General features: G+C 43.4%; 1 protein-coding gene across 1 annotated transcript; it reads right to left on the reverse strand.

Moving 5' to 3' along the window:
- Window positions 1-2,352: 2,352 nt before the first annotated feature.
- On the reverse strand, window positions 2,353-12,918 carry LOC112546538 (phospholipase A and acyltransferase 2-like). The gene is made up of 5 exons (XM_025187030.3): window positions 12,613-12,918; window positions 11,219-11,354; window positions 8,684-8,946; window positions 8,182-8,264; window positions 2,353-2,820 (listed from the first exon to the last, which is right to left on the reverse strand). Exons 1-4 carry the CDS (start codon window positions 12,619-12,621, stop codon window positions 8,193-8,195), a joined length of 480 nt encoding a protein of 159 aa, XP_025042815.2. The 5' UTR covers window positions 12,622-12,918; the 3' UTR covers window positions 2,353-2,820; window positions 8,182-8,192.
- Window positions 12,919-16,350: the final 3,432 nt, after the last annotated feature.

Raw genomic sequence — 16,350 nt, forward strand, 5'->3', positions numbered from 1 at the left:
TGTCTATATGGTCTAGGTTAAGGTCAGTATAATTATGCTCAGGGTATGGATTTTTCATACCCCTAAGTGCTGTAAGTTAAACTGAAGTAAGTGTGTAGCATAAACCTGGCTTCAGTGTGCACTTTTGAGATTTTCTTCACCAGCACAATAGCTAGATATTTCCTTTTTGAACACATGAAAGTTGAGAACAAGGTAGTATCTGAGTGTTGGTATGGTACACAGATGTGGACTGGCTGTTTCTGAGCCTGAGCACTATCCCCAAATTTGTCTTCTCACCTTCATATCTTCATTATCCCTATTTTTAATTCAGCATCCATTTGTTTTCCCATTTTGTAAAGAGATTGAAAAGGAACAATGGAGCTACAGGTCAAATCACACCCCATGAAGAAGAAGAAAACTGAGGCCAACTGCACCCATCCTTCTGCAAGGGAAAAAGATCTGAGAGCACAGCAGCGTTAAGAGCACCTGTACACTACAAGCCTTTATTTCGAAATAATGTTGAGCTGGAGGACTTCTTACTCTGACTCATGGCAACCCTCATTTTACGAGGAGTAAGGGAGTTGAAGGAAGAATATTCTTCCTTCGACTGCCTGCTGTATAGAGAGCACCAAAAGCTAAAATAAGCTATTTCAACTGAAGCTAAGTAATTGACATAGCTGAAATTGTGTAGCTTATTCTGACCTTAGCCCTGCTGTGTCGACATACCCATGTTGTCCCAGCTGCCCTGTACAGAAACTACTCCCTGTGTATGCCACCAGGGCAAAAGAGTGCAGAGCCTGTTTTAGCAGGTCAGCCTCCTGCTTCTCCAAGTTGGTTCCCAATTCTTGGCCACCATACTGATCTCCAGGAAGCTTTTCAACCTATACATCAGACTGCCTCAATACAAGCTGGCTCCCTAACTCCTTGCTGCCTGACTCCATGGGACACTGTACAAAATATGAATTATATGACTAATCCAATTAAATGGGGATCAATGGGGAATCCAAAGCAGCTGCTGGCAGGTCTAGAGGGGAGAAAATGCCAGGCACCTTCTTGCAGCAAATGGGTGATCTTTGCACCTTATAAAATTACCAAATTCTGTAGCCTCAGAATCAGTGATGATCCATTTCAGACCAACCCTTTGTAGCGACATTGTTAATTTCATTTCAACGTAAAATGTTGTTTTAGTTCAGTTTTTTAAACAAAAATCTCAATATTTCCATTTCTGGCTTTGGATTTTCAGGTTTCCCTCAACTTTCAGTTGTACTTTCCCCTCCCTTTCTCTAGAAAGAAAAAAGTATGCGAAGATGAAGAAAAAACGAAGGAGAAAGGCTGTTTATCCACAATCTGAAAATGGAAAACTGATTTTTTTTTCAGTTTCTAAAAACCAAAATGACACTTTAAACCAAAGTAAAAGACATTTTGAATCAATATTTTGAAATGAAACATTGTTTAAATTAAAAATGAAAATTCAAAATGAATGGGAGCAATGATTTTTCCCACTGAGTTTACCACAGGAAAGCTTTTGTTTTTCTGACCAGCTCTAGTTTATTTGCATGTATTTTTAGGTGCTTGTAGGAGAGTGGATATGTTGATTGTAGTGACCAAAGGTCATAATGGGCACCAAAGCCCCTCAGTGCTAGGGGTTGTACACACAAATGGAGTAGGAAGACACAAGCCCTGCTGTGAACAATTGACTATCTAATTGAAGATAGGACACAAGTTTGAAGGAAAGTGAGAACATGATTTTTCACTTTCATAGGCTTGCATTATGCCAAACTTCTAAATAATTTAAGGTTGGGTTTTTTTGGAAACAGTGTTCGGGCAGATTTGCCTTATACTGGTAATTTTAACCAGTTTCATTGTTTTGTTCTTTTATGTATGTTTCTCAATTTTGAGTCATTCTTGTGAGACCAATAAGAAGACTGAACAAAACTAATTACATGAATCTCTTTAAAATATGTCCAACAAATCAAAATCAACACAATTAGCCCACTCCATTGAAAGTTTGAACTAAGCAGATATGATTCTTAATGGCTACGTCTAGACTGGCATTATTTTCAGGAAATGATTTTAACTGAAACATTTTCCGTTAAAAGTATTTTCGAAACAGAGCGTCTAGATTGGCATGGACGCTTTTCCGCAAAAGCACTTTTTGCAGAAAACTGTCCGTGCCAATCTAGACGCGCTTTTCTGCAAAAAAGCCCTGATCTCCATTTTTGCAATCGGGGCTTTTTTGCGGAAAACAAATCTGGGCTGTCTACACTGGCCCTTTTGCACAAAAGTTTTGCGCAAAAGGACTTTTGCCCGAATGGGAGCAGCATAGTATTTCTGCAAGAACACTGACAATCTTACATGAGATCGTCAGTGCTTTTGCAGAAATTCAAGCGGCCAGTGTAGACAGCTGGCAAGTTTTTCCGGAAAAGTGGCAGATTTTCCGGAAAAACTGGCCGGTCTAGACACAGCCCATATGTTTTGCTACAGAATATAGTCTTTGATGTCTCTTTCTGGTTGATCAGCCTCTCAGTTTGCCACCAGTTCTCCTCCAGATGACTGACAGAGTCTCACAGATACATCAGAACTACACATTTAGATCTAGGCAGATTGGAATTTATGATTTATCCAGGAAGTTAGAGGTTTTCATGACTAGAGTTAACTATTGAGGTTTTTATTTTGATGATGTCCTCCGCTAGCAGTGAAAATCCTTTTATTCTACATCATTGGATAGAAAAGAGGTTTAGGTTTGCAATGTTTCAAGACATCTTTTTCATTCTCAGAAGCTTCTGCACTGAAGGCATCGTGTATGCATTTCCTTCAGTAGTCATAGGACTGAGTGGTGTGCTGTTTGAAGAGAAGAACACATTAATGAAGCAAGTGAAAGTATCCCTGCTAAATACAGCTAGTTAGAACTTTGGGATTGCTTTTACTTTGTGACCTTACTGACAGCATATAACACAACTCGGTCCAACAGCCCTTACAATCTAAAGACAAGTGCAGGAGATAGGTAGTGGAAAATCATGGCTTTCACAATCCAGTGTGGATTGCTGGTTTCCCACCTAGCCCATGTGAGCAGTCAAATTTTCTAGTATGAGAATTGTTTTGTGAGCTCTAAGACATGAGTAGGTTTCAGTAAACAGGATGAAATTCAATAAGGATAAATGTAAAGTACTCCACTTAGAAAGGAAAATCAGTTTCACATTCAAAATGGGCAATGACTACCTAGGAAGGAGTACTGCGGAAATGGATAAGGGATCATAGTGGACCAGAAGCTGAGTCAGTGTCACACTATTGGTAAAAAAGTAAATGTCATGGGCTATATTAGCAGGAGTGTCGTGAGCAATATGCAAAAAGTAATTCTTCCACTCTATGCTGATTAGGTCTCAGCTGGAGTATTGTTTCCAGTTGAGGGTATCACATTTCAGCAAAGTTGTGGAAAAATTGGAGAAAGTCCAAAAAGAGCAACAAAAATGATTCAAGGTCTAGAAAAAATAACCTGTGAGAGAAGATTAAAAAAAAATGTGTGTTTTGTCTAAAGAAAAGACTGAGAGGGGATACGATAACAGTTTTCAAATACAGAAATGTTGATACAAGGAGGAGGGAGAAAAATTGTTCTCCTTAACTTCTGATGATAGGACAAGAAGCAATGGGATTAAATTGCAGCAAGGGTGGTTTAGGTTGGGCATTAGGTAAAACTTCCTAACTTTTGGGGTAGTTAACCACTTGAATAAATTGCCTCAGGAGGTTGTGAAATCTCTGTCATTGGAGATCTTTCAGAGCAGGTTAGACAAACACCTGTCAAGGATGGTCTAGATCAGTGGTTCTCAAACTGTGATTTACGGACCAATAGTGGTCTGCAGCTGCCTGCCAGGTGGTCCACAGATTGAGCTCAGCTCCCCCGCACTCCAGCCTCACCATCCCTTCCCCATGTGGTTGAGCGCCGGTGCCAGCTTCCTGCTTGGGGAGGAGGGATGGTGAAGAGAGGAGAGAAATCCCCGAGTGTTGCTGTGCAATCCATCTCATGGGGAAGAAGCGCTCCCCCTCTCTGGGCTGGAGGGTACAGCAACACACAGATGCACTGCTTGGAGGCTTTCCCTGCTGCTCCCATTGGTCAGAATCTGGCCAATGGGAGCAGCAGGAGACACTGCCTGGGACCAGCGCAGTGCATGAAAGCAAGTAAATGCCCAGATCCCTACACCCTAGCCCCCTTGCTATCTCCCCCACTGAGATCCCACACCCCCAGCCTGCTCCTGCACTCTCTCCTCTGGCCAGACACTTACACCCAGCCCACTTCTGCACCCTCCCTTGCTCCTTCACCCTTCCCTCTGGCCAGACACCCTACCCCCAACTTGCTCCTGCACTCACCCTTGATCCTGCACCCTCCCTCCTGGCCACACACTGCATCTTCCGTTGCTCTTGCCCCCTCCCCCTGGCCATACACCCTACTCCCAGCCTACCTCCTGCACCCTACCTCCTATCCAGACCTTTCACCTTCACCCCCTCTACACCCTACCTCCTGCCCAGATCCTGCACCCTTATCCCTCTTGCTAGCAGCCCTGTCCCACACACTGAACCCCTCATTTTGTCCCAACCCCAGAGCTTGGGTGGGCTCCACAAAATCCAGTAACCCTGTAACTCCACAAGATTTAATCTGGCCTATGAGAAGCCCTGAATTTCAGTCCTCGCTGTCCCAGATGAGTGAACTGTCTTAGTTGGGGGCCACATCAATGAGGTGTTGTGTGGTCCCCAACTGATTTTTCTGTGGGTCAGTAGTAGCCGCGACCCAAAAAAGGTACCCTACCCTTACAATAAATAAAGAAAACATAGGAACTTTGTGTTGGACATAAATTAATATTTTACTTTATTTAAAATGATAAACTAACATGAGACAGTTAAAGTACTTAATCTGTTCAATAATTTAAATTAATATATTTTCTTACCGGTTAAATTAAACCATTCTCTCTAGCTGCAGCACTAGCAAAATGACTTGGGCATAATTATGTAATTAATGGTGAGTTTCCATTAGCAACTGGTGGTCCACAGAAAGGTTTGCTTTGAGCTCGGGGCCATAAAAATAGAGAACCACTGGTACAGATAATGCTATATCTATGCCATGAGTGTAGGGTACAGGAAGACTAGATGACCTCTCAAGGTCCCTTCCTGCCCTGCGATTCTGTGTATTTAATAATACCACTATGCAATATGTGGTACTCTTCTTCTCTGATCTCAATAGAAAAGCCAAAGTGTGAGACACATTAGTAAAGTGAGGCAGCTATCACTGCTGACGTCTGTACCTCTTCTTAGGCTATACAGAGGACTGAGTATGCATAACTTTCACTATTCAATAGGAGTTTATGCTTATATCTGTACAGGTTTTGTTTTCTTGTACACCAGTCTAAATCAAAAGCACCACTAAGGGCCAGTCTTTATCATTCGCTTTTTAAATTTTCAGGCAGCCACCTTCGTGCTTTCTCCCATGCTGTCCCGCATGATCAGGGAGGAGGTCCCTATAAAAATCTACACCATCTCTTAAAACTCTTTTTTGATCCAATACTTACAAAAAGCATGACAATGGTAAGGTAGGTGCTGTGCTGTGACTAGAATAGGTAGGAAAGCGGGTTTCCATTCCACCTTCCACCTCTGCCTACCCTCTCCGTTAATTGTTTACACCAGTTAAGCAATACCAATTAAATGGGATTTTACATTCCTAGTCAGGGTTTGGTTGTGCCAGGACAACTGGAAGGCCTGGGAAAAGGACTGTTTTCCTTAAATGCAAAGGGAGGGGCTGCTATTTGGAGGGATGTGATATGAGAAGGGCCACTGGGGGCAGCGAGCCTGCAGAAGGGAGTTATCTTGCAGAGTGTCCACCAGGGACAGTCGTACTACCAAGGGAGTGGACAGCTGGACTGGGGCTCTATCATCTTGCCTGACAGCGCACCAAGTGACCCCTCTGCTCCAAACCCTTTTGCCTCCCCCTCACCTCCCAACCCTAGGCTGCAGCACCGGAGGGCAGGAGAAAAAAGTCTCCTTGCAGTCGGGAGGCCTAGGGGGTTAAAAAAGGTCCCTGGCGGCCAAGTGGGGGACTGAGGGGAGAAAAAAGGTCCCTGCTGGATAGGGACCTTCCTCCCTGAACTCCTCCTCACCCCCCACCCCCACCTCCAGCCTTCTGCACTCCTCCAGTTACTCCAAGGAATAACAAGTATTGTGCTATTACCCAGTAATTATTTTTCCATACATTTACTACATGGGTGTCGACAGGCCAGAGAATAGGGTTCGCTATCAGACAAACAACATGTAACACTCCTCCACGCCCTCAAGGCCCTGCCCTGAGTCCTGCACCTCCCCCCACACTGCCTACCCTCTGCTCTGCAGCATCCTGGAAAATCTGGGTAAGTCTGCTAGTTAGAATTTTACTTGCTTTTTCAAGTCAGTTATTGCTAGTCACTGAATGCTGCTTCATGTAGAAGAAGTTTTTCCCCTAGCAATCCAGTTTTCCATTGCATGTGGAGTGAATACCCAAGACCATCTAACATACATCCAAGAGGTTTTTTCAGTCCCTCAAATTTGATGATTATTATTCTTAATACTCATGTTGAGGGAGATAGTGGGATGAAACTTTCCCTCTTTTTAGTAATGTACAAAGGGATCTTGGACCCACTCATGGACATGTGGTCAGGGCTGGACTAAGTTCTTCATAGGTACTAAGCACTCTCATAATCATATGCCTTTAAATTAGATTATATATAAGGGAGAAATGCCCTATCACCTATATGCCTAATAGTTAATTGTATGTTTATTCCTGTAGGCCATGTCTACACTGGCATGATTTTCCGAAAATGCTTTTAACTGAAAAGTTTTCTGTTAAAAGCATTTTCGGAAAAGCACGTCTAGATTGGCAGGATGCTTTCCGCAAAAGCGCTTTTTGCGAAAAAGCATCTGTGGCCAATCTAGACGCGGTTTTCCGCAAAAAAGCCCTATTGCCATTTTTGCGATCGGGGCTTTTTTGCGGAAAACACTACTGTGCTGTTTACACTGGCCCTTTTGCGCAAAAGTCTTTCAGAAAAAGACTTTTGCCCAAACGGGAGCAGCATAGTATTTCCGGAAAAGCACTGACGATCTTACATGAGATCGTCAGTGCTTTTCTGGAAATTCAAGTGGCCAGTGTAGGCAGCTGGCAAGTTTTTCCGCAAAATCATGTGATTTTGCAGAAAAACTTGCCAGTCTAGACACAGCCGTACATTTTTTGTTGACTAAAGATAACAAATTATTAAGTTTGATTTAGCAATTTTCTTTTCAAGTCAATTATTTTTTTTTTTTAGACCCTACATATTTTGCAGGCCATAGGCACTGTGCCTATAGTGCCTAATGGATAATCTGGCCCTACATGTGATCATCATTGGGAGACTGATTGGCATTAGTGTGAAGGAGGGCTCAGATTTTATGGGAGAAGAGGCTATGGCTAATGTCAATAGACTCCTTAGTTATGTGGGATCTGTGTTGAGAGAAAGGACTGTCTCCCCCTGTGATGGTGCGTTGGGGTTTTCCCGTGTCCTGCACCCCCAAAATGGCACGAACAGACTCCACCAGCCAGTAGAATAGAGGGAGTTTATTGCTTCTCCAGGATACAGCACAGCATCTGTCATCTGGTTACAGGAACTGCGGCTAAGAGGCCTCAGTGCCCCCCTTTGAGATGGGGGGGTGGCTGGGCCCTACAATCCCAGCCCCCCACCCCTGCTCCTTCCCTAGGCTGTCTCCTCCATGCTCCCAGACAGAAACTAACAAACTCTCTTCCAGCCCTGCCCCCCAGGCCTTCCACCTTCCTTTGTTTCTCTCCCTGGGGGGTAGCTGGTCAGACAGGTTTGGAGCCCCCTTTGTATAATGACTCATCCCCTGTCCTGCTGGGTCGTGCTACAGACAGCAGAGGTCGCCCACAGACCTAGCAAGTTACCCCCATTACGTCACACCCCCCTTCACAAATCCACCACTAATGTGGAAGGGGCTCAGATCTTCTCATGTGTGTGTTTTATCCTTTTGTATGTGGTTGGCAGCTCATTTTCTCCACTCATGTGAAAGTTATTCAGGGATATATAGGTGACTAATTTATATTTGGTACTTGTCTATGATGGGATGGATGTTGCATCAATGTAAGTGCAATTGATCTCTGAGAAGTCAGTGCCCACTTTAAATGCCTTTGTGCATACTCACCAATCCACAAGCTACTCATTGATCTCAGCTAGCCACTTCTTTATCTGCTTCACAAAACCTTCATCCACTTCAAAGTAAATTGCCTAAAACAAGAAGCCAAGTTCATGATGACAGTGAAGAGTGAACTCAAATCTAATTGACCACTTTTTGGGTTGTACTCTTTCCCATTTAGGGGGTGCAGAGGTAGGTTGGAGTGGCCCAGTAACTTATCCAGTTTAGGATTTTTTTAATTCCAGGCTCAGCACAGGAGGGATTTCCCATGAGATCAGAGAAAGTGTTTGGAAATAAATGGCACTCAGTTTCAAAGTCATCTTTTGTTTCCCTGGCCTAGCAAAGTGAAGCCCTACACTCAACTGGAGAGCATTGCTGTTTTTGTTGCACCTGAAAAGTTCTATGGAGCTGAAAAGCTTGTTTCTTTCACTAATACAAAATAGGCCCAATAACCAAATCATTCCTAGGGCATCTCTTCTAAATGGAGATCAAGTGAAGGAATCAGACTTACCTGTTGTGATTCAGCAATGCCATATCTCATCATTGTGGCAAAATGTTCACAGTTAGCCATAACTAGATTGTAGTCTATGTTTTTCCCCACCAGGTGCTCAGCTCTCTTTACCACATGACGAAGAGGTAATGGAGGGTGCTTTTTATCTAATTGGTTGTTTACAGCATAGCTTGAAGCCCCAGCTATGGCCCTCAGACGTTCCTTTTGCACTTTGGCTTTGAAGAATTCTCCATGGAGCACATTATTCAATCCTTCTTCCAACTCTTAGAAGTAAAAAAGAGACATGAGAGGTGAAAAAGGATTAAGAGTTTGCACAAGGGCATGTGTCATATCTGCCTAGATGCACGCAAATAGTGATGTTTCTGATTCAGTGGCTAAATTGAAGGGAAAAAAGAAAAGAAAAAATGTTTTGTTTGAATGGGGTGTTTTATTAAACACAAATTAAGATTCCTTTGTTAAATTTTGTTGGGTCTTTGGGTAGATTTTCACCCTACTTTCATTATTTTAGAAAAACTAGACATACAAACCAACTCAAAATGTTTTGTTCAGAAAATGACAAAACAAAATGTTTCAAATTAAAAAAAATATTTTTAAGGTGAAACTATTTTCCTGTTTGACCCAAATTAGTAAATAATTTTGTTTGATGCAAAACTGTTTTCAGAAAATAAACTATTTGTCAAAAAAAAATGTCAGCCTTCTCACAGTGATATCTAGAAAAGACATACTTAGTGTTTCTTCTCTCGGTTGGCCCTACTACAGCAACTCATGAGTGAGATAAGCTAAGTTTACAGTGTCTCCTGTTAGAAGTGAGAAGAAAGGTTGTTGAGTGATTAGGTGTTAACCTGGAATTTGGGACACCTGAATGCAAGACTCTGCTGTTCCAGACTTCATGTAACACCTTCGGCTTACTTGAGACATGATATGTGCCTCTGCGTCATTTCCCTGGCTGTAAAATGGGGGCATTAGTACTTTACAGGAAGGGCAAATACATTAGCGATTGTAAGGTACTCAGATGCTACAGTAAAGGAGGCCACATGAGTACTCTATCTAGATAAAATTGAGATATGAAGTATATGATGAACTATAATTTTGAGGAGAGGTGAAAAGGCTGGATTTGGGCTCCAAATCTGAACTGAGCAAAATTCTGGGCCCAAACTGCTTGGTACTAATTTTGGGCACCAAATCTTTAGCTGTCTTGGCTGAGCCACAGAAGGGCTAGCAGAGCTCAGTGGGATCAGTGATTTTTGGTTTGTGATTTAAGTGTCAGAAATTGCTTAGGGCTCTTCTGACTCTGAGATGTGCCAAGAAAGGCTCTGAGAGTATGTACAATTTAAGAACAGAGGATTGTAGGCAGGAGGAAGAGTGGAGATAACAGTTTTAATTATTGCCATTTCACACCTACACGTCCCCTATTTTGCCACCCACCAACCTCAATGTCCTTTAGCCACATGCCTAGAGCCGGCATCACTTGGGTGAAATAAGAATTCAGTCTCCGGGACCCATTCAGGCCTTCATCTCACTCATGAGAATTCCCAGGGTCCAATTAGTGTAAATCAATAGTCACCAACCGGTAGATCAGGATCTTCTGGTAGATCTTGGAGCCACTGACGGGGGATCCTGACTGGTTTGGCCAGGAAGCTATCAAGTGCTGGTACTTCAGCTGCCCCTGTCTTCACTGCTGTGCTTCTTCTGCCCTCTGCCTCCTGGGGGCCTCCTACTTACTGTGCAGGGTGGGGGAGATTGAGGAGGGGGATGCTGAGATTTTAGGCTACGTCTACACTGCAGGCTTCTTGCACAAGAAAATTTTTGTGGAAGAGATCTTTCTCAAAAACGTCTTGTGCAAGAGCACAGTCACACCGCAAAAGTGCTTTTGCGCAAGAAAGCATCCAGGCTGCATGGACGCCCTCTCACATAAAGCTCTGATTGCCTCCCAGGGGCTGCAGGGACATGCCAGCCACCTCCAGGACCACAACTACCATCAGGACAACTACTCCGGACATGACAGGTTAGGCATTTTAGAGCTCTTGTGCTAAAAGGCTTATTCCTCGTAGAAAGAGGCATACCTATACTAAAAAACGCTCTGTTCTGTCAATTCACTGTACATTTTCTTGTGCAAAAATGCGCTTGAGGTGTGGACGCTCTGCCAGTTTTTGCGCAAAACTCTGCAGTGTAGATATAGCCTTAGAGTGCCCCCTTTCCCCTACCCCTGTACCCTACTACCACAGAATGAGCTGAGAGGGGCCTCAGAGAAGCATTGGGGCAGGGACAGGGCCTCAGGGAAGCAGGTGGGGCAAAGGTGTTTAAGTTTGAGGTAGATCCTGGATTGACTTAAATTCAAAAAGTGATCTTGGGCTGAAAAAGGTTGGAGACCACTGGTATACATTTTAAATGATGGGTCATGTGCTGAGCACATCTATCCCACTGGGAACCAGGGTGAAATCATTTTTACACAAGGGACAAATAGTCATCAGATGAAAATATTTTTTGATTAAGTGATGAATCTAAGGAAGGATTAATCTTTTTATTCATATTTACCTGGAAATGTGAAGTGGACCACTTGTCCCTTTCCCACATAGATGCCCCAGTGTTGGTATCCCAGTCTCTTAAATTCAATCAGATCCCCAGGCTCTAGCTTTATTGCTGAAGTAAGGAAATCCCATATATCCCGTAGCTGAAAGCAAAAGAAAGATTGGTTGTTAAATCATCACTAAACATAATATTTTTTTCTTTGTACCTTAAGAATAATAAACTGCAACAGCTGAGAACCCAGGAAAATCAACAGCAAATACCATATTAATAAGATGTGCATGTGATTTCTCCTGGCTTGATCAAGGGAGCCTCAATCTCCCATCCAAGACAAGCTGAACTCAGTTCCAACTATCTTATCCGGGGAAAAGTGAATCCTATCAGACTACTCAGGACAATTTCTTCTGGCTCTGCCCAGGAGAAAATAACCCTGAAACTTGCAGGGACAGCCTATAAGTTTAACATACAAATAGGCTCCTCAGAGCAGAATCCCATGAATGCTTTGTTGGGAGGTTCCTACTCCCCTCTGTAGATCTCTCCAGAGCTCAGCTACTCAGGCTTGGTACAGGTGGGGAGGGTAGATTTGGCTGCTTCTTATAGACTCAGGCAGAGAGCATCTCTTGTCAGTTACAGGGCAGTTACCATACAGCGGGGGGGGGGGGGGTCATTTGTTATTATGAGGCAGTAGCAATATTAGCCTGCTCCCCTATCCAACTTTTCGTAAGTCTGTGTATTCCTGCTTTATATCTCCCAACCCTGTCAGATATAATATAATCAGACATTATTCTACATGCTGACACAGCTTTGTCCTTCCCCAGAAGCAATGTCCTGCTGTACAAAAAACATGGTAAGATGCTCCATAACTCAGTCACTCAATGCTCCCAGAACAGCAGCTGGCCAGGGACGGGTTGACATGCTAGTGTCAGGTTTGCTGCTCTTGCTTGTGTGTCACGCGGCATGTTAGAAAAGCTGCTTCATGCGGAGTAAGCTCTGTGATGTTAGCCAAAGCCTTTGGGGATCAGGACCTGTCTCTTGTTTCCACATCCGTGGCAGGAGCACATCACATGGATGGCCCCTTATCCTGTTTAACATAAGGCCTATATCCATTTTCTTCCTACCTCATATACACATACCTTCATGGGACTGAAACCTCCAGCTGAGATGGCAGAGGAGGTGGGACAGATTTGGGTAGGTGAAGTGGGGTTGCATGCAGCCAGTGGCTCTGCAAATAGTTTGCAGAGGGCCCAGATTTGCAAACACAGAGGTGCAGTCATAGACAGAAGGGTGTGGGTAAGGATGGTCAACACTTACTGTTGAAACTCAGCCTTAATGTCACATCGTTGATGTGCTGACAAAATGTGAGAGGTGAGTTAACTGCTATACACAGGGAAAAAGTTACTTACCCAATCCATGTTCTCACTCTCCTTCTGGATTATTCTGAGCTCTTCCGTGTGGGACAAGGCTTTATGCTCTTTTCTGATAGCAAGAATGCAATGTCATTACACAGAACACAGTTATACCTCTCCTTTCAGCTGACGACAGCTGAAGTGAGGGCTGCGGGGGGCACTACGGCAGGTTTTGTTTATTGCTCAAACGCTGAAGTCCAGGAATTAGTATTGTTTTTTTCCCAGTCTTTGTTGTTTCATAGACTTTCAGGTGGTTTCATCCAAACCCTGAGTTGAGTCCAAGTTCATTGTCATCCTGAATTGACCTTTAAGGCATTTTACTTTAAAGCATGCCTGCGTGTCAGAATGCCTCCCAGGAGTTCAAAATCAACGTACCTGCTGCTACGTCTTCTGGGGTGTGCAGCTTTCTTTTCGAGCTCTAGTATATTCCAGTTTCACTTGACAGGCATCCCCTTATGGTGCAATCCTTAAATTCATCTGTACTCACAAACCACAAGTACATCTCATCTATGCATTGGCCACTTAAGAGTGGGGAGAAGGCTTCTTGTACCTTGCTCATTCTCTCTCTGCCTCGTCCGAATTAGGATTTAACTCAGTATGATGTTAAATAGTGTTAGCTGGTTTGCTCTCACTCCTTCTCCCCCTGAGCTTTAATTCAATCAGTTTAGCATTTACCAGAGTAAAAATATGTTTAGTCTTGACTAGTGTTCCAGGATGTGTTAGCTCCAATTGGCTAACATAATACAACATCACATCTTTATGTTCTCAACAACAGAAGACCAATGTATAACTACAAAAGCCCTTTATCCATACTCAGAAAGGTGCTATTTCTAATGTTACCTCAATAGAGTTAACTACGTTCCCACCTCAGATACAACATAACCAGCTAAAACTATCTTAAATTGTGCCAATGTGTGCCAAGAGGAATTTTTTAATCAAGTTAAGCAGACCCGATTGGGCTAACAATTGGAAAAAGTACCTACAGAGAGAGTCGTATAAATTGTCTAGATTAGGAGAAAAATGCAAATTAGAAGAGTTAACTCCCAATTAACTTCATCGTCTTTTCCTAATCTAGAAAAATGTATAAGGATAAGCACAACCTTGTCCAGATTGCAAATACAGGGAAAGTGGGTCATATAACATAAGAATTCAATCTTAATATTTCCCAGTTGTCTATCTGTAATATTATGACTTAATCCTTAGTTACATTGGAATATTTTTTTCCTCAAATGGCTTGGTATTCTAATTTTCATTCTACAACTTTTGATATAAATTGTGCAACGTTTTGTAATTTTTGCATTCTTATTTACTTCCATTGTTTGTTGTCTTAATGATCCAATGCATGTATAATGGGGAACCTTACCTCTCACATGCAGAGAGGCATCTGCTGCCTCAGTTTCTCTTCTTCGTAGGTAGTTTTGTTTTCTGGCTAATCCAGAATGCCCATCCCTTTCAAAGCAAACAAAAATTAAAATATAATTTTAAAAAACCTGCACACACTCCAGCAGAAGCAACTTTCAGTCAGTTATTCATTTCCTAAACTACAGCTTTCTCTTCAGGATCTATTTGAATTGTCTCCCTTTCTGTAAGAGGTTCTCACCTTTCAGTTCAAGGATATAAACCCACCATCTCCAGCTGTTGCTGCACAGTCATCTAAAAGCTCAGCCTCTCCTTCAAATACAAAGAAGGGGCCTTAGATGATAAAAGCAGGTGACTCAGAGCTCTTACTTTTCTCCCACGTCCTCTGCCAGATGTATCTAGTGGAGTCCTCCAATATGTTTGATTTGTCAGCATAGGTACCTCAAACAAAAGGATATGCCCAATTGTTCTGGTTTATCATACCCAAAATTCTCCTCACCAGTGTCACCACTGGACCGATGGCACTCAGATCCAACCATAATTTTATAAAGTACCTACTTCTTTTCCATCCTGCCTCCAACTAGGTAGATATACATAAAAGGTTGTCTTAAAAGTCAAAGTTATAGCTCTTTTAGCTAACACATCATCTGAATGACTGTTATGGGGTCCTGTTGGTTTCCTGGTGGTAGGAAAGATTTTGGTTTCTTGAGTGAATGTCGGGTATATGTGTGTGAGGTGAGAGGTATAGTTAGGGAGCTTTACTCTGCATTGTCTAAGTAGACACAGCTCCAAAAACTAAAGTCCTTTCTTCATCCACAAAATAGATACAGCTCAACCAGGCCTCGTGCAAGCTTCCCTCCTTTGCTGCTATTGCTTTAGAGTAGACCTTTCAATTCACGGGGGTCATCTTTAGGCGGAGCAAGGACAGTTCATAGCTTTACATGTCTATTTATCCCTTGGCTTTTCTGCTGAGCATGCTGGCAGGGAATCAGTTGGTGACATTTACAGTGACACTTGTTATATGTCTGCTGTCTTGAGACTATCAATTCATATCACACTGACCTCCAAATATCCATTAGATGAGAATGACCTTTGGTTAGTTCTAACCTTGGTCAATTGGTTATCTAGAAGGGAGACTCTCTATTCTATTACAAAACCCAAGAGTCATCTGGTCCCCTCGTATAGCAATCATAATATTCTTAACATAGGGGAAAATAGTCTTCAAGAACACATTAGCACTACAAATATCTCAGTCTCTGACTAATCACAGACACGGTGAAAATAAAGGGAGGTTAAAAAAATGATTTAGGTAGGTCCCACTAGGGAAACAGTACAGTCTAAGACCATACTTTAAAAAAAATCAATCCCTTTCTAATTGTCACTGCTTTAAGAAAGCTGAGCATGATGATTTGTTTGTGTAACCCCCAAGGAGATTATTTGGATTCCTGGGGGCTTGTCTGCTGGCAGCTCAGGGAGAGACTCTGAGTTTGCCTTGGCTCCCCCTCCCTACCAGGGCCAGAGTCTGCCCGGCAACCCATGGGGAGTGAGATGCCCCTCCCAGGGGGAAGGAGGGACCATTGTTGAGGGGAGTCTGGAGCCAGCCAGGGCAAGGGGAGGACTGGCTGTGTGGGAGCTAGTAAACCCCAGGCCTGCATGCAGGGTTCCCCCTGAGAACTAGCCTCTAGGGACCTGAAGGCAGGATCCCTCCGCTGGGTTTATGTCTCCCCTGTTGATTTCCAGTTGTGGAGTTTGCTGGGAGGCTTCCCCAGCCAGGCTGAATAGGCTCTCCAGCTCCCTGGGTGAGAGATGGTCAGCTCTGCTCTAGCAGCAAGTTCGGGGCTGCTGCCTGCTGTGTGTGTCTGAATGCTGGGCTGGGAGGCTATAGTTTGAATTTTGGTGCAGTTGTGTGGTCTGCATCTTGAGCCCTGCACCCCTTCATGGTGAGGGGAAATCCTGGGACCGAGCAACCTGGTTCCTGCTTGAAGAGGATCCCTGTGAGAAGAGAGCAGCCCTTTGCAGAGACTGAGTCATCTCTCAACCTGAGGTCATTCATGGAGTGTGTGAGTGCACCAATTTTTAGTTAGTCAGGCAGGGAATTTGTTTGGGGATTTTATTACCTGCTGCACATTAAACCTGTGGCGGGATTTGCTGCCTTCTCCCATGTGTGAGTCCTTTGGGCTGTACTGGACCTAGTCAGCCCCACTGCTAAACCACTGCAGAGAAGGATTTTGTGGTCAACAGTCATCAAGGGCCCCATCAAAGTATGCGTACCCATGGGACACTAACCTCACAGTTGCTGGGCACTGGTGACCCTAACAATAGTGTTTTACCCTGTTCTGTTATAATTGTCTCTTGTTTAATATACAGGCAGTCCCC

The sequence above is a fragment of the Pelodiscus sinensis genome, chromosome 1 (genome assembly GCF_052426305.1).
Source record: "Pelodiscus sinensis isolate ZL-2025 chromosome 1, ASM5242630v1, whole genome shotgun sequence".
NCBI lineage: Eukaryota > Metazoa > Chordata > Testudines > Trionychidae > Pelodiscus > Pelodiscus sinensis.